This window comes from Caloenas nicobarica, chromosome 2 (genome assembly GCF_036013445.1).
Source record: "Caloenas nicobarica isolate bCalNic1 chromosome 2, bCalNic1.hap1, whole genome shotgun sequence".
Classification (NCBI taxonomy): Eukaryota; Metazoa; Chordata; class Aves; order Columbiformes; family Columbidae; genus Caloenas; species Caloenas nicobarica.
Window position 1 is genome coordinate 86204883 of NC_088246.1, and position 22459 is coordinate 86227341.

Here is a 22459-nt window from a genome sequence, read left to right on the forward strand (position 1 = left end):
GGAGCAAAGAGGGATATTCTGGGGAGTGTGCACTACAGCCTGCATGTTGTAGTAGGAAAGCTGAGGTGAAGGGTTTGGAAGAGGTTTGATTGATAAGAGGAAGAATGAAGACTGAAAATGCCTGGAACTGAAGTGAGCAATAGACAAAATAGAGGATTATACACAATTTAGGGGTTGTGTGTTACTCAACTGATTTGGTAGGTACACTAAAATGCAAAGTGGACATTTAGACGTTTTGTGTTAGAGGTCAAGATTAACATCTAACTGGGAAGGGAGGCTGAGGAGTGGGGTGATTCCCAGGGTAAATGGGGAGGAATTTTACAACATAGGTGGGAAATAAGCTGATGCTCAATTTATGCGCATATGGGATATTTGTTTGTAAAGGCCAGTGTTAGTCACAGTAGTAACGGTATCAGTTTAGTTGGTAACACTTATTTCTTGACTTCAATAAATGCCTTACATAAAATTATCTCATTTTCCTCCATAGTTTAATAGATAAGAAAGTTCATTGTGTTTTTGGTTTTGTTGTTGTCATTGCTTTGAAAAAAGATTAAATTATATTGAATCAAAGCAAGCCTTGGGCCCTGGTACGTCTTGTTGCCTGGAAGATTGTTTTGAGACAATGGAGTAGATGTAGAAGGTCAGCTGTTACAGAGAAATAGTAAATTATTGGACAAAAACATTGCTTGAGTTGCACTCTTGTCATGATTAACTGTAGAATTTAAAATGTTGGTAGTTAATCTGCTTTACATTTGGTCTTAAATTGCTTTTGATTTATAAGAGAGCCTCCTTGTCCTGTATTTTAAGTATCTATTTAGACAGTAGATCTCTCCAGGAAAAAAATAGTAAGCTTCTAGATTTTTGTTTATATTTTTAATCTCTGGGTCTTTGGGCCTGTTGTGATTTATTTTTCTTCCTTGAACACTGCATTCCATAGCTTGTAATGTGATCCCAAGGCCTCTCTTTTCTGCTTGGACTCATGTATAAAGACATTTTGTAAGATTTATTGCATTCTTTTAACTTCTAAACACGAGGGAAACAGAAATGATGATCCTTGGTTCAGACCAACAGCAGAGAATGAAAAAAAAAAAATTAGTACTTTTAAGTGGATGTTTTCCTGTGCAGTCCCCTGTATTTTGCTGGGCTGTGTTCATCTCTCTGCTGTGGGGTCAGTGACCATAAGCAAAAAGATGCCTTGAAAGACTGAGGACTGAGGCATTTGGGATTAACCCTGTGGGAAAACTCACATAGAGCAGCCGCTGGGGCAACAACAGGAAGGCTGATGGCTTCAGCTTTTGGGTCACACTCAGCTTTGCTATCTGGTGTCTGTGGGCTGGCCAGATGCTGTGTAGTAGTTGGTTTGCTAATATCATAGGCATTATTGAAAAAAGTTTGAAAGTTCGGTTATATCTTCTGCTGTTTGTAAACCTGTGTCCAAATTGACATCTCTACCATACCTCTTTACTTTCTCTTTCTCTATCTTAGTGAATTTTGTGTTTAAACTACCATATTTTACATTATCCCTCTGGTTATATGGATTTGAACAACTTAATTTGAGTACGTGGCAAGACTTTGCTATTTCTGTTTTCCGTGTGTCTTCTCTAATACACTGCGGTTTGTAGAATACACCTAGGGCTGATAAAAACTCTTCTTATATAGAAAAGGACAGCGGAGGGAGGTTGGTTGCTCCTTTTCTGTTACCCCTCCAAAAAAAAAAAAAAACCACCAAACAACAAAACAAAACAAATATCTTGATTTATTCATGCTGGGCGACAGGGATATGCTGAACTGCATCACCATTCCTGAGCACCGCAGGATGCAGTACGTGGCGTTGGTCAGATGCCACCACGTCTGGAAGGTGTTACCAGCGGTGAAGCAGAACAGCCAGAACAGTGGCTGCCGGCGTGGTGGGCAGTGGCCGTGAGGGATGGTCCAACGCGAGGATGCGGGCAGGTGTCTCATCTCCATCTAGAGGCAGCAGAGGTGGGGAGCCAGTGCCTGTTGCCACCCTTTGATCCAAATCTCAATCTTTGGATTAAATAACGAGCCCCGAGCCTGTGCTAGTTGGGAGTTGTGTCTGGGAGGAGTGAGGGATCAGGTCACTGTGTAGAAGGGGCTGTTTTAAAATGCTCACAGTACGTAAACTTTTCAGTAGGTAATCTTGTGCATTTTCAGAGAGCAGATTGAGCGCCGATCTAGCTTGGGTCAGGGCTTCCAAGATGCAGACAAACCTATTTCTGCCTTTAAATAAAAATCTCGCTGCAATGACGCAGATTCAGTCATCAGTCAAATACTGAATTGTTGATCAGGAAACTTTTAGAAGATCTTCTGCTTTCCTCCCATGCAATACTGATCATCAACATCAGACCAAAAACCCAGCTGCTTGTGAAAAGCACCCAGGGAGGTTTGGTTGTGTGGTGGCTCCGTGCAGACCAGAGAGCCTGAGTGTGACTTGTAGCTTTTGCAAGAAATGGGGATGGTGTGGGTTTTTTGATATGCTTTACCTAAGCAGTTAATTCAGCGTTTTCCTGAACTCCCTTGACTCAGCTGTTGTGAAATCCCTTGATACCGTTTAATGACCTTATTCAAGCGGGGATTTTTGTCACTTGGCATCATGTCACAAAAAGATCTGGTGAGACAGAGAAAGCATGTGTGCTCCTGTCATTGAGGGCCCACTCTGCCATTCTTTCCTGGTGTTAATGATTCGTACTACCAATTAAATCTTATGTTAAAATGTAATTTCCATTGGATCTTGAGCTTAGGGGTAATTTATCAGTGCAGAAAATTAATTAGACATTGTTTTGTGATATTCCCCTTAAATGAAATGTTTGAAAGACTTGTTATTTTTTCTCATGCCAGATTAATTGCACAGGATAAAAATGTCATTTTCAACATAAAGAAGCGTGGAATATTAAGGTTTTCATGCTGGTGGTTTTCATGCTCTTTTAAAAGCATCAGTGAAATTAATTTAATTGCAGTCGTGTGCTTCGAACTCCTGATTTGTTGATGGGTTGTTTTCTTTATATGCTTACTGGTCAATTTAAAAGCATATATTTGTGTAAAATGCTAGTTATTCCAAATTGCATGGCATACGAAAATGGTTTTCTGAACTAAATATAAAGATGCAGACTCGCCTAACAAATACTTGTGTGTTGTGAAGTACAATATTGCACTGCTCATGCAGCAGTATTTTTGAATAGGTATGGTATTTATGAATAGGGAAAATTATATATTTATTTGCTAAAGCCATCATTTTTCATTATATATCTTTGACTTAGTACCTGATTTAGGGTTTGTTTGCTTTCCAAATAAGAGTCCCATATGAATTTATTGATTATTTATTTATGATGCTCCACAATTTCGGAATGAACCCCATCACGAAACATCAACAGCTAAAAACCTCTTTACACAGTGTTCATCTGAAGAGTCGCACCTGTAATCTCAGCGCGTGTTGTCATAAGTTCTCCAGCTTCCTACAGCGCATTAGAGATGTCCAACTGGCATCTTCTGCAAAAAGAAGATGCTTCTTGCGGCAGTAGCTGGGGGTCTGGATGATGTTTCAGTGGGTGACGTGGGAGTCTATCATGCAGTTGTGCCCGTGTCCTGGATGTGCTGCCAGGGACTTCCCTCTAACTTGTTTTTCCTTGATCCCATGACCAAGGCGGCTCTTCTCATTGTGGGATGATGAATTAATTTTCTCTGCTTGTCCTTCTTTCTCATCTGGGTAATGGTTTTTGGGAAGTATGAGTGTAGATCTCACTCTCAGTGTCTATGGTTGGACATTGTGTCCTAAAGCAGATCTGGCAAGTGCTGTGGGTAGCGCGGTTGTTGAGCAGGTGAACCTTCACATTGCACTGGGTATGTACCCGTCACAACAAGGCTGATGAATTTTACCTAGTTCTGAACAGCAGAATTTGGCGAATTCTCCTGCCGATTTCTGAACAGACATGAATCAGGATGTAGGATCATAGCATCAAAGTTTTGAAACAGGCTGTCAAAAACACACCAGTATGGTTTATTTTCACACTTTCTGCGTGTCACCCTATTTTTAATGTTCATTCAAATATTCCCCACCTCATTTACCCATCTCTTCAGTCTTTCTTTAGTTGCTAGACAAAGAAGTCTGACTCAGCAGCACGTGATTACTTTTTTTCAGTTGTATTTGCTTCCTTCTTCAAGACTGACACTAAACAGTGCTCCTCCAGCTCTCGGTTGTGGGGTCTCCATTTCAGCAAGCTATTAAGATCTGGGTGTCTGATAGTTCCCTCCTGTGTTATTTTCGAACCCAGAGTGCCTGCTACAGCTTTTCCCTGTGTTACTCAGGGAACTTGGTAGCATTGGTCCCCTGGCTTTTCAGGTTGCTTCCTCATCTGAGTGCCTTTTTGGCATGTTCATCGCAGCACTAGTAAACCATGGTAGGGACAGTCAAGCATTTTTGAAGTGTCATTCTCCTTTCTCAGTGAAATTGTCTTCACTGTTGTTTAGCTGGGTTCATGGTTTCGTCTTGTACTTCTTGAGATTGTTGGTTTTGTTGTTCTTTGCATTGCACCTTCCTATCTCAACCTCTAATTTTCACTTCCATAATAACTCTGAGAGTTGTTATTTTGCCTGCTGTCTCTTAAGGGTTTAATTTATAGTATTCCGTGTATTCAGCATGTTTGTTATCTTTGACCATTTATATCTCGAGAGGAAAGTAGTTTTTGCTGAATTCTCACTTAGGCTCGTCTTAAATCTTATTCCAAGTTTCCTGCATGTTTTACTTGACCTTCCAGAAATGCTGTCAAGATCCGTGAAGACGGATGCTGCTGTGCTCTGCAATGGGCTCCTCTTGAAGTTCAGGAGCCAACTTGTTCATCTTCCTCTCCTGCATGCTGACTCCACAGAATGGGCTCTTGGTTCCTATTTTCTGAGGATTTAATCTGTAATATTTCATAATGTGACCTTCCAGTTAGTAACGATAAAGTTCAAGGTAGCTTTTTCATGTCCTTATGCTGATAAAGGCAAGAGTCAAGATGAAATAAAACAAAGCAGGCCTTACAGGGCTCGAGCATCAGGGCTGCTAAAAGCCTGTTTTGAGGAAATGAGGTCTGCACACATGATCCTGCTACCCTGCCTGATGACTTAGATCTTTAGATGATTTTGACCAAGTTTTACAGTGGGTTTAGGAAATCTGAAAGATGCGTGGCTCTGGTAAAAATTAACAGTGGAGGAAAAGTAAATCCCCAGCATTGGGGAAGGAAGAGGCCCTCCTCCTTTCTGGTCTGGGTGGCAGTCGTTATGAGTGGTCAGTGTGTTTTCTAGCTGGTCAACACATGGGCATATTTCTGAGTCAGCTCACAGAGCCTTTTCCTCACCCAAACAAGGAGGCAGCATGTGGAAGAGCTGGAAGTCTGAGAACAACCAGCCTGAAGACGAGAAAACAGTAGGTTTGAGTGGGAAGGATGAATCTGTAGAGACCATCTTTGATAGTCCTGCCACTCACAAGTCAATCGTCATGTTGGTTGTCTTGGTGCATTTTTATTAAAATACTTAGTCAAGTCTGGAATGCTCTGCCTGCCCTACTAACCTGTGTCACCTATCAACAGAAATCACAAATATGAAGATTCTCCTCCGAGAATCACAGAATGTTAGGGATTGGAAGGGACCTCAAAAGATCATCTAGTCCAATCCCCCTGCCAGAGCATGAACACCTAGACGAGGTTACAAAATTATGTTCTATTTCATGTCCGTGTTCACATGAGCTACTCTCACAGGATATGTACCATCCCCTTTTGGTTTCCGAATTCTCTTACTGAGTCTATTTTTCTGTTTTAATTCCAGGCTGATACATGGCCTCTGTTAAGTTACTTACTTTCCTAGGATTTGCTCTCCTTAAATCCCTTTTATTTCGAAGTCTTCCAGCTTATGGCATTCTTTGTTCTGCAGTATGATCTTTGGTTTATTTTTGTCATGGTTCTTCCACTTAGCGATTGCCGTTTACTACTCCTGAAATGTAATTGCTTCTAATTCCTACTTGCACTTTGTGTGGTTAGTCTTGGGACTCCTAACACTTTTTCAGCCCCAAAGTTGTGTTATCAATTGATGCCGCTCAAATTCGTTCTGTCTGTGAGATATCAGGACCACTTGCCCCTTGATCATGTACAAGTGGCTGCTTTCTCCATCCTGGCCAGCTTCTCTCTGACCTGTAAAAATGCTTATCTTGTCATCTTGGTGGTTGTTTACCACGAAGTATGTCTCAAATCTCTTAGTACCTGTCTTTTTTCCACAGTTAGGGATTGTGCTTTGGATGCTCTGAATCTGTAGGAACTTTCTGGTGGTTTGCTCGTGTGTCCTGTTGACATCTGGGCTGCCTTCCAGCACCTGCTAGAAATCTGTCTCCTGGATCTCCTTTCGCCCCCAGTCTTCCCCTAATATGCTTTGTGCTGGTGTGAGTGGCAGCTGTAACAGTGCAATGGCCTGTGCCAGTGTTTGGTACACCTGTGATATGATTTTAATAAACAGATTCCATCAGGCAATTCTCCTCTGTCAGCTGGTGGGATATCTGAGTACACAGCTTTGATTTTAAGTGCGGTCTGCATTCAGCCACTTGCTTCTTCAGCTTCTTTTTCTCACATGTCTCAGCAAGACAGACAACATCACTATTTTCCTGAAAGTCTTTGCATTACTAGGAGCACAGGTATTTTTTTATGCTGAAATCCCTTGGAGGGTTTTCTCTTCCCACATGGGCACGGCCCCGTCCGTTGTGCAGCGCTGCGTGATCCCCGGCCCGCAGCGGCAATCCCGCGGTGCTCGCCAGCGCTCGGGCTGCCGCTTATTGCACTTCTTCCGTCTGCTTTGTAAAGATTATTCCAAAAGATTTTGGAAGGGTATTTTTTAAATGTTCCACATTATTAAAGTATTTGCATTAACCCCATGCTTGACTTTCTTACACTGAAACGGGACCGTTGGCGTGGACTAGTATTGCCTGAATAGCGTTGGCTATGAGGTGCAGGCATATGTCTATGAGGATGAGCTGCCAAGATGTAAGTTAAAAGGAAATGGGAAGCTGAATTCCAAAGCTATTGTTTTATAGTCTTTAGTAACATCGTTAGTATTCATAAAAGTTGAACTAGATTGAGGATGTGTACATCTGAGCATTTTTACAGAAGATGCATAGAAGGGTTTTCTGACTTAGTATTTAAATTGTGGCTTTTTTAAAGCTTTCAGTGTCTGTTTGAAACAGGCTTCAGAAATTCGTCTCAGAAGTTCATTAATTAGAAATAGGTTTGCCCATTCATTTCCAAATATTTGCAGCACACTGAACTTGGCGTGCCACTTACATTAGGAATAATGACCTAACCCAGTAGCCTGACCAGAGAATGTAATGGAAACATTTTAGTGGATTTCAGATCAAACATATAAACATTTGCAGCCTGTTAGAGCAATCATTTTCATTTACTGTTTTGCACTGTGAAACATTTCTTTCCATAGTAATTTGAGTATAAGTGGGGTTTACTGTAAGGAGTGGGTATTGGTTGGTTTTGGATTTTTTGGGAATGATTGGTGCTTGGTTTATTTTTCTCCTGACAAAGTCTAACGGTAGTCCAGTATGAAATAATATTTGCCCTTAAAAAGGAAAAAACTTTGTAGTCCTCAGTGTCTAGTCAGTATGTGCTGATTTCATATGACCCCCGTGTATGTCTTTGGGGCTTCAGTTATTGTCAGAGAAGCTTTAGAAGAAGGTATGACTGGCAGGCTATGATATTTTACAAGTCTGCAGACTGATAAACTGGATAGGGAACATGAATGTGTACGAAAGCTCCATTCTCGGATGCAAGTTTTTGAACGTCTGCTCTGAGTATTATTTTCTTTGTTTCTCTCTTTCAGGTATTCACTTATAAACAGAGCACGATCACAGACCAAAAAGTAACGCCTATGCATCAAACAAGCGCAGAGAGCGTGGAAGACATGGCAGCACTCGTAGATCTCCACGAAGGCTCCATTATGCACAACTTATTCCAGCGATATCAGCAAGATAAAATCTATGTAAGTTTCTTCTAAAATTAAGAAAAATATCCAGAGGGAATGCTTTAGAATGTGTAGGTGCTGTGTGTTTTTCACTCTTCTGTGGTATCTCCCCTCCTAATGTTCTCCAGTTCTTTGTGTATCCACAGAGAGCTGAAGCATGCCTCATCTAGTGACTTCTCGCCAACAACGATGAAGGAAAAGGTAGCTCAGGGCTGGCCAGGCAATCGCTTGGAAACCTTGAAAAACTGGCATGCTACTTAGGCTTTTTTAATTAATAATTGCAGAACATAAATAGTCTTTGTTTGCATCGCCTGTTTAAGCACTTGATGAGGCCATATACATGCTTTATTCCAAGCTTCATCTATTAAGTTTGGTTTCTTTATTTCTAAACATGAACTTATCTTAATGTAAAACTAAACTTTCCCTATATTTAGAAATTTCTGCATGATAAAAAGCAGAAAAGGGCACAAGGAAATTATGTTCCTTTGCACATTACCTTTAAAGTGGCTAGTACAGGGAATCCTAAATGTTCAGTTCTCTTTACAAAAGTCCGTATGTATGTGTTTTTTCTCAAAACAAATGCACCATTTTGCCTTTCAGAAAAATGGATAAACAGAAAATGAATTGCATATAAGAACAATCCTGCATGTGCAGGGAAAAATAGCTACTTGAGGAGAGTTTGGTTTTCCGCCAGTGTTCTTAGGTTAGACTATAATACTCAGCGTGAGTCAAAATTTTTAAAAATGATGTTTTCTGGGTCATTAAGTGTACTCAGCTGGAGGACACTTCCCCTTTTTAAAAAGTGTGTGCGTAAAAGGGAGTAATTTTTTGAAGAGGCAAAGAATAGCCTTGTTCTAAAGAGACATGTCCCAGCTTATTTCTTATCTTGTCAAAGCAAGTTTAGGGTATTCTGATACTTGGTGCTCAGTGCACTGTACGTTTCTAGACAAACAGGTTTGTGTGCTGTAAATGATGACAGATATTCAGTTGCTGCTGAATACTCATTGCCCCTTCAGTTTTGCTAACTTTGCTGCTTACTCTTTTGAGTCTACCTCACCTTAAAAATTATTGAAAAGGAGGTCAGAAAAAAGGTGTGCTTTGAAATGCATATGGAAGCCTCTCTGCTGCCCTATATATGGAACCAGGACCTGATGTAAGAAGCATCTTGTTTTCTCCCTCCTCATTGGTACCCTACTTTTGCTGTGCCAGTGGTAGTGTTTTAGCAGGACAGGACTCCAGGAACAGAAACCCCAAGAAAAGCCAATTAAATAGCTTGAATAATTTCATGAAACTTAATAGATATATGAGCATGTGTTGTAGGAGGAGGCGTTGCCATTGCAAAATGAACTGTGTCTTTTCAAGCCAAAATCTCTGAACTGTATTGAATAGTTCAACAATGTTTTAATGTTAAAACAAAAAAAATGGACTGAAAGGTGCACTAAGTTTACACTTGTTGAAGGCATACTTGCTGCTGAAGAAATTAGGTTCCTGGTCATTCTGTTTTGAGACTAGACTAGTTCCTGTACAGGATAGTAGAAGCCATTGGAGTTCATGCCAGGAGCAATCAGAACTTTCCAGATTGTACATTTGGCTTCTCTCTTTCCTCCAAAAAGCCATCTTGCTTGGCCAGGAATGGCTTCATCAGTGTAGTGCACATACTGTTTCTTGAAGCCACCTCAGCATCTTGACTTTATCTGTCTCTTGTGTGTTAGGGTTAAATTGGGAAGGCCGGCGCCCCTCTCCTCGCTGAGTTTAGGGGCTGATCATCCCGTTGAAAGACTTCTTACCATCCCTGAATAGAAACCACCATATAATTGCTGTGTCCTGACTTTTACCTCACAGGTTCCTCTTTACTGCATCTCCTGGTCCACACCCTGAGTCGGGGCAAAAGATATGCAATGGTGTAGGCTGGCATATGCGTGTAGTATTACTAACATATTAATGTGATTCTTGAGTCTGGCAGCTTTTTGTTAATTTTCTCAGTGGCAGTGAGACCAGGAAGCACCTTTGTAGGCCTAATAAGGAATGCGCTTAATTAGGATGTAAGTTTTGGGGATTGCTTCTTCACACACACGTAAAAATTATATGAAGTGCAAGATAATAAGTTGCAGTGTAAAGTATATATCATTTCAAAAATTCAGAAAAAGCAATTAAAAGCAAATGCAAACAGTTGCTTTCTCAGGAAGACAATTATTTATGCAAATCTTCCACTGTTAACTTGTTTGTCTGTATTTGAGGAGCTGTTTCTCCAGCAGTGAGCATTTAGGTAAATATCTTCAGACATTTGAGTGCAGTTTAATCTTCCTTTACTTAATAACGTTTTTGTCACACATAATCATACACGTGTTCCTGAACTCTTCACTACATCATAATTAATTCTATAAAGACATTTGCTATGGATGCCAAGTTATGTGAAATGTGTCAGGGATTTTGTTTGGTGCTGCCAACAACTGCAGTTATAAAGGGTCAGCAGGGGATTTTCTCTATTTCTTGCTGTTCCTTGGAGAGGAAGGAATATTGATTTAGCATACAGACTATGTTCATAGCACGAGTGATGCCTGGCTCTGCACTTAATGAGTTGAGGCTCTTCGCTGAATCTGTGCTGTTAGCAAGAAGGTGAGCAGCAGAAGTTGTTCGTGTCTGCCTTCAACCATCTTTTTGTATCGGGGTCAAGTCTGTTGGCATCTGCTTGTGATACTTTTTATCTGAATTTCTGTAAAAGAAGAGAGTCCATGCTTTCCCTTTTTGGCCCGTGAGAAGCATGGGATGTATATGCCCTTTCTTGATTACTTAAAGCAGGCTCTTGTCTGGTATTTTTTTTCAAATTTCTTGGTTAATACTGGATTTATCTAAAAGTTTGCTTCTGGGTTATCACTGCTTTTGCTGTCCAGGAAAGGAGCAGAGTTAGGGTGGCAGTGATCATATGGTGCAGGGGTTTTCATTGCTACTTCTTTCCCCATTTTACTCCATCAGGAACAACTTGTTATGGGAGGTCCCGCTTCTGGACATCGGGAGACGAGGTTTGACGCCTGTCTTTGCTCAGATTAGCTTGCGTGCTAGGCTGGCATGTGGCAAAATATGGAAAGATAAACACCAGTGCTAAATGTGGAAGGTGCCCACATTTGAAAACAGAGCCTTTTGTGAAGGCGAAGACGGGATTTTGCTGCCTCTGAAGCAAGGCCAGCACGGGGCAGGCGGTGTGGAGAGGGGAAGTGCTGCGGCCGCCGTTCTTGTCGCTGTTCAAAGGCGGGTTGTTCCCCAGGCTGTTGATCCTGGTTTACTTTTAGTTAAGTACACGCTGAGGAGGAGGCTGGCTTACCCTTGGAGAGGACGCTGTAAACCACACCACGTGGATTGCGCTGTGAGACGCACAAATTACGGTGTCTGAGCTGGCTCTGGGATGAGCCGTGGTTGTCCCGTCTCTGTGGCCAGCAGCGAGTTACCCAGGCAGGCCGGCGAATTTCAGGAGAGCAGACCAGAGGATTAAAGAGCTTTTGCTGAGGTGAGAGACAGGTTGGCAATACCCGCATTATACCTTGTGCAGATCAGGATGGAGTTTTTCAGCGTCAGATCCACCCTCGTTTGCCTGGGTTCAAGCAATAAACAAGTTTCAAAGCACATCTGATTAGTTTTTTCCTTTTGAATTAAGCTCTGAAGAAGTGCCGAGTAAGCACGTTCTCCTTTTGAAGTGGTGATGATTTGACACGTGCCCATCCTGTTTACGTAGGGAACGTGTACCCATGCCCAGAGAGGGGTTCTGCATGGAGTGGGGTGTGGTGGTCCCTTGGCCGCCCTCCCCTGATGGGGAGAGTGGCCTCCAGGTTGTCCAGCAACTGGGTGTGGTGGTTGAGAAGGGTGAGAGAGAACATATCCTATTTTCGTTCACTTTCAAATGAGTACTGCAGCTTGCCCGCCGATAATTATAACCATCTGTTAGGTTTGTGTGCATATGTATAAAAACTTCTGTACCAGCCACGTAGACATGTGCTGTACCAGCCACATCCACATCAGAGGGAGAATGATGGTAGTTAGGAGCTCATTTTTTGTGTCTGGCATCCTTTTTCTCTTGAGCTGAAGCAACAAACATGGAATAACTTGGATGAGAAAGCAACAGTTCTCCAATTTTTAGAAAAGGTATTAGACTGGAAAGTTGTTTCTTCTCTGACAAGGTTGCTTGCAGAGCTCCTAGCCACTTCATTACACTGAATGCTCAGTTATCCGTTCTTAAAAAGTATATTCAGTTATTTATGCATCGATTTTTAAATCTATTTGTGTTTATTTACTTTAGCAACATGTTCAGTTGTAGTTTGTTAAACTTGCAGTAATTAGATAATTTATCTCTCTTGGAGTCATGAGGGTTCCCTGAGGCAACTAGTTGATGTTTGTGCAGTATTAATCAATAATCACCACTGGGGTTTTTTCAGATTCTGTTTGCAGACACAGACACTTTATTATCTAGGTCAGTTGCTCTCTGTGATTTGTTTGTCTAGATTTTTGCATATTCTTTTTTTTTTTCTGGGTACAGTGAAACTCATTTCATATCTGGTGCAGTTGCTCTGTGCCATGTTAGAATGATCACCAGGAAGTGGATGTTGCTGCATGTTATAGTGAGAAAATAGCAGGGCACACTGAAGTCGTGGTTAATTAAATACAGACAGACAGGTGTAATTCATATGCTTTGAAAGCACTCCTGTTCAGTGTCCGCTACCACAGCCGCAAGTTGTAGGTGGAGGCAGAAAGAAAAAGGGAGATCAGTAGAAGACAATAGCCCCAAAGTGTTAACTTATAAAGGCAAAAACTGTCATGACTGATTTCTTAAATGGAAAAACTTGGATGCACTCCCTGCAGAAACTGAACCTAAAAAGGACCCATACACCATCCTAGACAGCTCAACATCCTTGGTCTTTGGGCTCTCATGCTCTGTGATATAAAGAAGTGTGGGCCATTGGCTGAAAAAAACAAACAAGCAAACAAAAAAACCCCCACAACGGTATACACAAATTGTGTTGTTAATTGGTACCATGAAATACATATAATGTACATTTAGACCAAGTCCCTTGTTATTACACTGGCTCCTAGAACTGCATTTATTCTAGTCTTGGCTGCAACCCAGCTGTGGTTGCACAGCTTCTCTCCGCAGGCATCCAGTGCTTTAGAGGAGTCGCAAGTAATCGGTTTTCAGGATCTGTTCTATGGTCGCTGAAGAAACTGCTGTTTATTTAGTTGCTCTGCTTTTACAGTAAAGAAATTTTAAAAGCGTTCTGATGAATCACAGTGTTTTCCATGCCCTCCTATGCTACTGGGGAAAATACTCTCCACCACCTCCCTTGGTGGAGCTGCAGAGAGCAGAGAACGCTGTTGCTAAGAATTCATGACAAATGTCTATACATAGCTACTTACCTCCATAATTAGCATGTTGTGCTTACACACATCAGATAATGTTTTCAAAATGTAGCTCAAAGTGAGTTCCTGTCTCCGAGCATTAATTACAGCTTCCATTTCACATCTGTTACTAGAGAGCAGCAGACAAAGATCTATATAAACACAGCAGGCTTTTAATTGGAAATCTAGTGGAATTTGTTTCTCGTGATTGATGTTTCTAAAGGATGGTCAGTTATATAGATCAACAATTGTCTGCCAAAGGCCAATTATCATTATTTTTAATTTGTTTTTCTTTTTTTTAATACATGTTAGAGGAAGAACACAGCTGTAATGATTTGAGAAGTAAACAAATACCATCCATTGTTTAATCAGCTTTGCTTCTGAATTTCTCCATACTGCAGAACTTGTGGGACTGCTGATAATAATGACAATGACAGCAACGATAACAAATGTTTGCATGAACTTTGTCTTCACAACTAAAAACATTGGGAATTTTAAAGGTGCATATTTTCAGATCTTAGCAAATATTTCAGGCTGAGGTGTTGTGATCAACATGATAACATTAGAAAGGGAACTGCTCAGAAAGGTCTGCCTAATTGAGTACACTATAATTTATGGAATGGCTACACAAACACATACATTGTTGTTATGATTTACAGCACATTAGGTGCTTGTTGGTAACCTGCTGTGTGTGTTTGCTGCAGTAGGGATCTTACCCTCTGTCATCAGGGGGCTGTTTCAGTGAGACAGGTGGGGAAGCAGAGGAGGTCAAAGCTTTATTAAAACATGCAAAATATTGCTCTTTCTGGCTGCAACAGGGTCAATTCCTGTTGACTTCCATGAGTTTTGAATGATACCTAAGCCCTACTTAATGATAACTTCATATCGTAATTTTCAAAGCAGAAATCCGTCACCTTGTGCAGGTTTTGTCATTGGCGATGGGATATATTGCAAATATTTTCTCAGATCTGAAGGCTTGTTTTCATGCTGTTTTCTCCACACCTTTATTGAATGTCACTGCTGACTCAGTGTGCTGAGAACAGAAAGTAGACCAACTTGCAGAATCCAAAGGAAAATTTCTCAGTTGCTTCTGGTAGTGCTGACAAGAGCTTAGTGCCATTCAGTCAGAGATTTTGCAAATTGTGCTGAACGCTTCTGCGTGCGCATTTGCCTCGCTTGCAGGTGAGCTTTGGCTCCTTTCTGTAAGGTCTGTTGTTCCCAGGCCTGCAAAGGCATTGAAAGGAGGGCAGGAATTTGGACTCTGAAACTTAAGCCGCTTGTCTGTCACCAGCACATGTTTTCTTTACGTGAGTTAGGCTTTGACTGTAAAGCGAGCTGTGCAAAATGTACTGCTTGTGCTATACCGTCCAACTGCCTTATTCACATATTCCAGCAGCTTAATGCTAGAAAGGCCACAGACAACCCATTTAAGTTAAGAATGAATTAAATTACTTTTATAGCTATTGTCTACCTGTGTAAATGATTCATAGCCAGGCTGTTACTTTTATTCAAAAAGATGTAGTCCATTTCTCTCAAGCAGTTTCAGCTATTTTCTTTTGATGCCCGTCGTCTTTCCTTTTAAAAGCAAACTAAGTCCAAAAGTTCCATTTAGCAGATTTTTGACTGCTAATGTCGTTTGCCGTCTAAGTGTTGATTTCTAGATCCACGGCCATTTGGCAAAAGTTTGGTGCCATCCAACAAACTATCTGGCATAGACTTAGATTTCAGTTATTCTGGCTTTTGATTTCTGTTTTCATGCTCTGTTAAAGTTTGATTCCTGCTCTCCTCCTAAAAAAGCCCTTTCTATAGAAGAGGTCTTAAAACATTAGGGGACCACGGAAGTTACGGAAACCTGACATCAGCATGTAACATACTCACAGGCAGAATGAAACAAATCTCCAAAGCTTTATATTAAAAATATTTCTCCAGTCTTCCAGAGACAGTGCTTTTTGGAATATCATCTAGCAGCATTTTTGTTTGCTGAAAAGCCACTTCATCTTCCTGAGATGAATCTATAGGAAGGAAGAAGACTATTTTTTTGCTTTTCCTTGCTGGAGGGTGAATTAGACCTTCAGACAGCTTTGAAAGACTCATTTGAGCATCGTACAATAACAAAGCAGGAAGAACTAGTGTGTGACCACAGGCCATTTGGGCCCCGGGGTCTCTGCTCTTTCGGGGGCCTTTTCCGATTTGAGCTCGAGATGCCCTGGTTAGAGTTAAGCTGTGCGCTCGTGCAGACAGATTGGTACGATCTGATGTGCAAACCTACATTTACATGTATTGCAGACCATGAAAATGACAAAAATCAATGTCTCATTCTGATCGATCGTGGTTTTTTGTTCGGGAGGTCACCTCCTCTCTCCACTTGGCAGTGGTAAAGAGAGATACTTTTCCATAACACTTAATTTAAACAGTCTATGCACAAAAAATCATTATCCTGACATCCAGCAGATAGGACTGCTACATGGTGGAGATTGTATTGTATTAGTCAGCAAAGAAAAGCATTAAGAACGAGGAGACTTGGTCCTTTTTATACAGGAGAAAAACTGCTAGAAGTCTGTGAGATTCTTAAATAAGGAAATATGTCTATCTGCCATCAATATTATTGCCTGTTGTTTTGGTTTTTACCTTTGGCTGTAACAATGTTCTTTTATCAGCTTTTCTTTGTATTAGTTTCATATTTCCTAACTGCATCTTTTTTTGGAGATTCCGGATAACACTTGTAGAGTTTCCTTGCTACATGGAACAGTCTGTTCAGTAGGAGAAAATGAATGGGAAAATAAGATGGGATTAAACTATGAGTGTATCTCTTACCCCATGGAGAGCTCTTAGTTATGCGCAGGTTCTTCACCATCTCTGGGCCTTCTGTGGAGTTAAGCTGAAAGATGTGATTGCCCGTGTGCACTGTTTTGAGTATTTCCATTGGCAGCTAAGGTGACCAAACCCCAGTTTTTAACCCTTAAGAAGTAGACAGATCTAGGCAGCTTCAGTTAGCTGCCTAGAAGAAGGACACTATGAATGTGCAACGCTGAAGCTGTAGGGAGTGGAAGGATTCTCTTAGTTTAGAAGTTAAGGTGGCTGGGTTGCAAAGCGCCGTTTTTTTTAATGAAGAAGCAGAATAGTGTTTGCCTTTGAAGGCGCTTAGAACATGATGGTGTTGCTTAATACTCTTGTACCAGGGGAAGCTTAAGGTCACATTAGTTGGGTTGAAAGGTGAACATAACAGATGAGGATGAATCTGATAGGGTGTGCTGTTGCCGAATAGTTGCCTATGATCGTCTGAAATCACATATTTAAAAAACAATCCAAAATTATTCCAAAGTCTTCTTGTGAACTGTGCCAGTGAAAACAAGCATGAAGTCTGGCTTTGGAAATTCCTTGGTCTGTTATGCCTTGGGTCTAAGCTGTGCTCAGCACAGGAAGGCGAAAGGCCACCAGGGCTGTAGTTGGTAGAAGCGAGTGCTGCAGCTTACATCATAGGCTGAAGCACATGGGAAAGTGCAGCTAAGCAGCGTGAACGTGCCTGAGAAGATGCTTTTCAAAAACAATGACAAGGAGAACATTAAGCACAAGGGCCTCAGATGTAGGTAGCTGCCTGTTGGTACTTGATCTTCTTAGTGACATTCTCTGTCGTATTCTGGTTTCCTTCTAAAGGTCCTCTCCTATGGAGGCTAATGCTTGCATTTGTTGTATGGCCTGTGTGTTTACAAACAGCTCATAGAATCATGGAATCGTAGAATCTTTTTGGTTGAAAAAGACCTTTAAGATCATTGAGTCCAACTGCTAGCCTAGCACTATGAAGTCCACTTCTAAACCATGTCCCTAAGAACCTCATCTACGTGTCTTCTAAACACCTCCAGGGATGGTGACTCCACCACTTCCCTGGGCAGCCTGTTCCACTGCTTCACAACCCTTTCCGTGAAGAAATTTTTCCTGATGTCCAATCTAAACCTTCCCTGGTACAACTTGAGGCCATTTCCTCTCGTCCTATCGCTTGTTATGTGGGAAAAGAGACCGACACTCTCCTCACTACACCTTGAGAAGAAAAAAGGATAATTTAGGGGTCACAATGATGTGTGCATTGACAAAGAACACAGAGAGAAAGAAAATCAAAGCTGATGTAAATTTGGGCAGTTGGGAACCTGCCATGAGTCACCAAATTTGATGAGAGCTGCAGAAGCCCAAGCATGTAGGGATGATTATAGAGTATGACATTACCATCTTAGAAATGGCTTGATTGGTTGAAAACATCTGAACTTGTAGTTTGGTACTTCACTTTGATTATGGTTTTTAAGAAAGGAGCTTGGCTTCAGACGTTTTAGTTTACAATTTAGAGACACAACTAGATTCTGTCTCTCTGAAATTATCATGGGACTAGCTGAAAGATGGGGTATACTTACCACAGAGAGGATAAATCAAGGTTCTACCAAGAACAAGGGCATTAATTATCATCCTGTTTATGGCATACTCTTGCCTCTTCTGCTGCCGCCCCTAAAAAGCATGCCAAAATATGGCGCAGCCATCTTTCTCCTTTTTATGCTGACATGTATCTGGTGGTTGATTTTTGCCTCAGAATAAACTCAGTCATGATTACGGTCAATCCCATCACCTGAGAGAACGGGGAGCGACAGAGGCTATATCTGCAGTGTGCGGCAAACTCTTCTGTTCCCGGGTATGGCATCTTGACACCTTGAAATTTGATGTTGAAAGCTTGAAGTTTGACAGCTATTTTTTGGTCTTTCAAATGTTGTCTGCCTCTGCCTGTTCTGTGAGAGTACTGGTATGGTAATTTGGTAACGTTATTGTAGCCGTAATGATTTAAAGATAGGAGACACGCAAGTTATGTGGAACAGTAGTAAAAATATTTTCCCATACGTTGCTTAGAAGTGACATATAAGTATAGCTTTTTAGTTGGCTAGTTGCACTGCAGTTCTATTTGAAGTTTCCTATATATTGAGGGTAAGCCCAGAAAACAATACATGTTAAATAAGTTGTCAGGTTGATACTAATACCCCTACTTTTCAGGCACAGAATCAGTTCCTTAAGTGACTCCAGGAAAATCGAGTGTTGCTCAAAACCAACTCAGACACGTAATTTTTGAGGCATCTGTAAACATGCTTTTGTTTCTGCAATGAGAGAGATTTTTTCTTGTCCTAAAGCAGAAAGTCTTGAAAATGCTCTTAAGAGAGTTGGGCAAAGTGCGGTCTCAATGTTCGTGTAAATGTCTGTAACACAACATCTCAGGTTGCTGGAAACGCAGCAAACCTGGAAGGATATACCCCAAAAGCATCTGTGAAGGGGAAAAGATGGGAGAGCAAGGTGGTCCTGATGTATTACATTTAGTATGTTTGGTTTATGGGATTAATGAAGTGACCTTGCATTAGGGCAGTTTCCTTTTTGTGGCCTTTTCTGTGTAGACAACCTGAAAAAATTTTGAAAGGGAAATTTCTTACTCTATCTTCTTTTAGTCCAAAAGTCTTTTCTACATGGAAGAGAAAGACATTTCAACCTGTACTTAGTTAATCTGTTGCAAACCTGTTTCTTGTAATTTTAAGCTAACTTGACAAAGTGTATTTTAACCAATAAAAGTTTTGACATAATTTACATTTGTCCGGCATCAAACAAAAGTAAACCAATTGTGTCTTCCTTAAAAAAAAAATAAAAAGCCTCTCAAACAGGACTGCTCTGACCACTGAAAGTTTTTCTGGAGTATTTCTGTGGGTATCAGAAATCTTTGTGAGCTCTTGAACCTTGTTATAGCGAAATTAAAAGAGTATTTGGAGAACTGGTGAAAAATCTCTTCCTTTCTAAAGTACATCTTTGATTTTGACTCTTGCGATGCCATCATCTTACTGAACGTCTGGCTGAGAAGGCAGGGTTTGAACTTCTAATTTTGAAAGTCCTCTTAGAGGATCAACCAACAATCTTGTTTCCTCTTTTTGTGCTAAAGGTGGGGGCAGGAGTGTTTGTGTTTTGTGACCAAAAGTGTTTGGAGAGATTCACTATCAATGTAAAATTTCGGTAAAAATTTAACAGTGGAAAAGGAGCCCAACCTTTTAATATGGTAATCAAAGTGCTGCACTGGGATTCCAGCTGAATAACTCAACTTTCATTTTTTCTTGAGTTTGAATAAATACATTAGCAGTGATCTGATAACAAGTTGTTGCTGGTTTAGTTTGTAACAAAGTAATTCAAGAGTTTGTGCGTGGTTCTGTCTGAAGTGTTGATTTGGTTGCATAACAGAAAAAGTGAACTCTCCTGTTCATTGCCAGGGATTTAAGAAGTCAGGCTTGTGATATGAGCTCTACACAGTATTTCTCTGAGATACCCCTCAAACTATTCCAGCTGGAAATCTTCAGAAATCCTGTCTGCTTGCCAGTGCTCTGGCAAATGTATGAGCATTTTTCCTGTTCGTAACTGCTTTGGAGTCCTTTCATTAAAGCAATTAGTGACTGTGAGAATCAGATTAGAAACTGCAAAGAACAATGAGAAAATGTAATTTGCTCTCTTTTAAGCAAAGTGGAGGTGACATTCTCACATGAAAATACGTTTTCTGAAATTTCATCCAAACTGCTGCCTGGTGGTGTGAGCATAATAAAGTAATTTAGACGTCCTACTTCTGACTTTTAACTGCTTTGATTTGCTGCATGATGATGCCTGGTGCGGAAAAAGTGTTCAGGAGACCATGCCCATCAACTGAACAGCCCTGCATTTTCTGTCTATCTTTACACCGGCTTAACTTGCTGCCAAGGGACTTGTGCTTGCAAAACCAGAAGGTCAGCCCTCCACGGGGAGGAAAAGCAGAACCCTGCAAACAGGGGGTGAAGCTCTTTTCTGTGGGGGTACAGGTCATGCCAGACCTCAAGCCCCTGACTCTGGGGCTGCTGGAGGTACCAGGGCAGAGGCAGGAGTAGGATCTACTTTTAAATAAAGTACTGCTGCTATAGTAAGAGTGTGTGATAGCGCATGGACAAAGTATTGCATTAAGCTGGAAGTGATGTGGGAAATTATTCTTGCAGCAGATCTTGCTGCTGTTGAGTATCCCCAGGGGAAATTTACCAAGACTTCAGGAAGATTTGTATTTTAATTGTAATTTGTATTGTAATAGGAACTTTTAAAGTAATTGGAATAGTTCTTAGTAACAGTACTGCTTCAGCTTGTCAATACTTTGCTGAACTACCTTGTGTAAAGGTGAAACTTTCACTCGGGCCAGCTAATTTCTAGTTAGTCCATGCAGACATCTAGTTGTGGCTGCTTCTGGATTGGATTATGACACTTGGTAGATGATAAATCTGATCCACTGTGTCTGTGAAGAATACTGGTTTTTTGTGATCTTACTTTGGGATGAGGAACCTGGGTTTTGAGGTTTTTTTGTGTTCTGTCTTGTACCATTTTGATTTGGTAGCAGTTTGTGCATGTTTAACTTGTTCTGCAAAATGGTAATATGTACTCAAAGCACCAGAAGACTGGAACCACAAAATTGGAGCTATTTCAGTAGAGGTTGTGGTTCTTCATGTTTTTGCTAAAATAAAAAGAGAGAGAGAAGGAATTTTTAAAATAGTGACATGTCCTTAGAGTTAGTCCATGAGGTGATTGAGGAATTGGTTTTGCCAGTATCGTTTCTGCTGTTCACCAGGTTCCCATTATTGCCACAATACACTACTTTTTTATCCTTGATACCATATGTGATTATGAGGCAATGAAGCCAGCTGACTTTATTTAATAAAAATAATGAGTAATGAGTAGTATTCTGGGAGTATTTATGTAATTTTTAAAAAGTTATGCTTAAGCCGTGTGAAAGACCACCTCATGTTAAGCGAGTCTGCGCAGAAGCAGGTTGCTGTTGCCTCTTACAATATTTACCATTTGAAATAAGAGAGTAAAGAAAATTCACGCTGTAGCCAGCAGTGGTGCAGATTTGCCAGTGCTCTATCACAGGAAGATCAGGGAGTGTGATGTGATGTTCTGTCAGATACCTGGTCACAGAGAAGCTGTAGAAGGGATGCTTACAGTTACAGAGTTAGATGGTATCATGTGTCGGGAGGGATTTTGTTGTTTGCGTCTTTGCCATGGCATCTGTTGTGATCGCGTGCCTCAGGTTACTCTTTATACATTTTAGTAAGGCTTCAGTCAGTCTTTAATAAGGTAAAGAGGAAGATCTGTAGCAGTCTGTTTTATTGGTCATGCTTGCACTGTATTCATGTCATAAACCCCAGAAACAAACAAAAAATGAAACAAACAAAAAACACAACAAACGCAAACCTCTTAAAATTTTGCCTGTGCAATTTGTGCTGAAATATGTTTCAAACTGAGGATTTTTTTTTTTTCTCAGAGATTTCCTCGTTAGTTATTTAAGAACCCAAGAGGGGATGATCCCTGGAAATTAAGCAGTTGTCTCAGTGCTGTAATTGCTCTGCGATACGATCTCGTGTTGAAATGGTGTCTTTCCTCTCGATGAGATCTTCTGAGGTATTGCACAGCATGAGGGGTTTTATAAAATACACAGACTGAAAGTTCGCAGCTCTGTGAATGGTACTTGAGTTACTGAGAGGAGGAATATTCCCATCACAGCTAATAAAGTTGCCATAATTTCAAGGACGCTGCTGTAGCCTCCTTAGCAAGAGCTCAAAGCTGCTACACGTGTTGGGCCTGGTGGAGGACGAGCAGGTGGATAATGGGGAATGTGAACAGCAGGGTAGCGGTGAGAAAGGAGAGCTGGTGCACAGCGATAGTTACATGTTAATTAAGGAGAAGAGGAGGGAGGCAGGTGGCTGAGGAACGTAAAAGCTGTGGAAAAGGCCGGGGGAGAAGGCAGCTGCTGGAGGAGCCCGTGGGGCTGCGTTTCTGTGGGGTGCAGGGTGCTGTGGAGGTGATGAGAGCCCCGGTCCTGCTGTCAGCTTCACAGCTGGATCCTGTCGGCGACGAGAGGGCTGGCTGTGGATGGAGCATCTGTCTGTGCACGGTGTTAGAGGGCTGGAGCTCCACAGCCCGGCTCTTTGCGAGCCCGCAGCAGGGTTGTTGGAGCCGGGCGCCGGATTCCTGCCTGTAACCACAGCACGGGTGCTTAATG

General features: G+C 41.2%; 1 protein-coding gene across 1 annotated transcript in view; it reads left to right on the forward strand.

Moving 5' to 3' along the window:
- MYO10 (myosin X) overlaps positions 1 to 22459 on the forward strand; it is a 159504-nt gene that overhangs the window by 59939 nt on the left and 77106 nt on the right. Inside the window, exon 3 of the mRNA XM_065627669.1 lies at positions 7867 to 8025. Within this exon, the coding sequence (XP_065483741.1) occupies positions 7867 to 8025 (159 nt within the window). The remainder of the gene's footprint in view (positions 1 to 7866; positions 8026 to 22459) is intronic.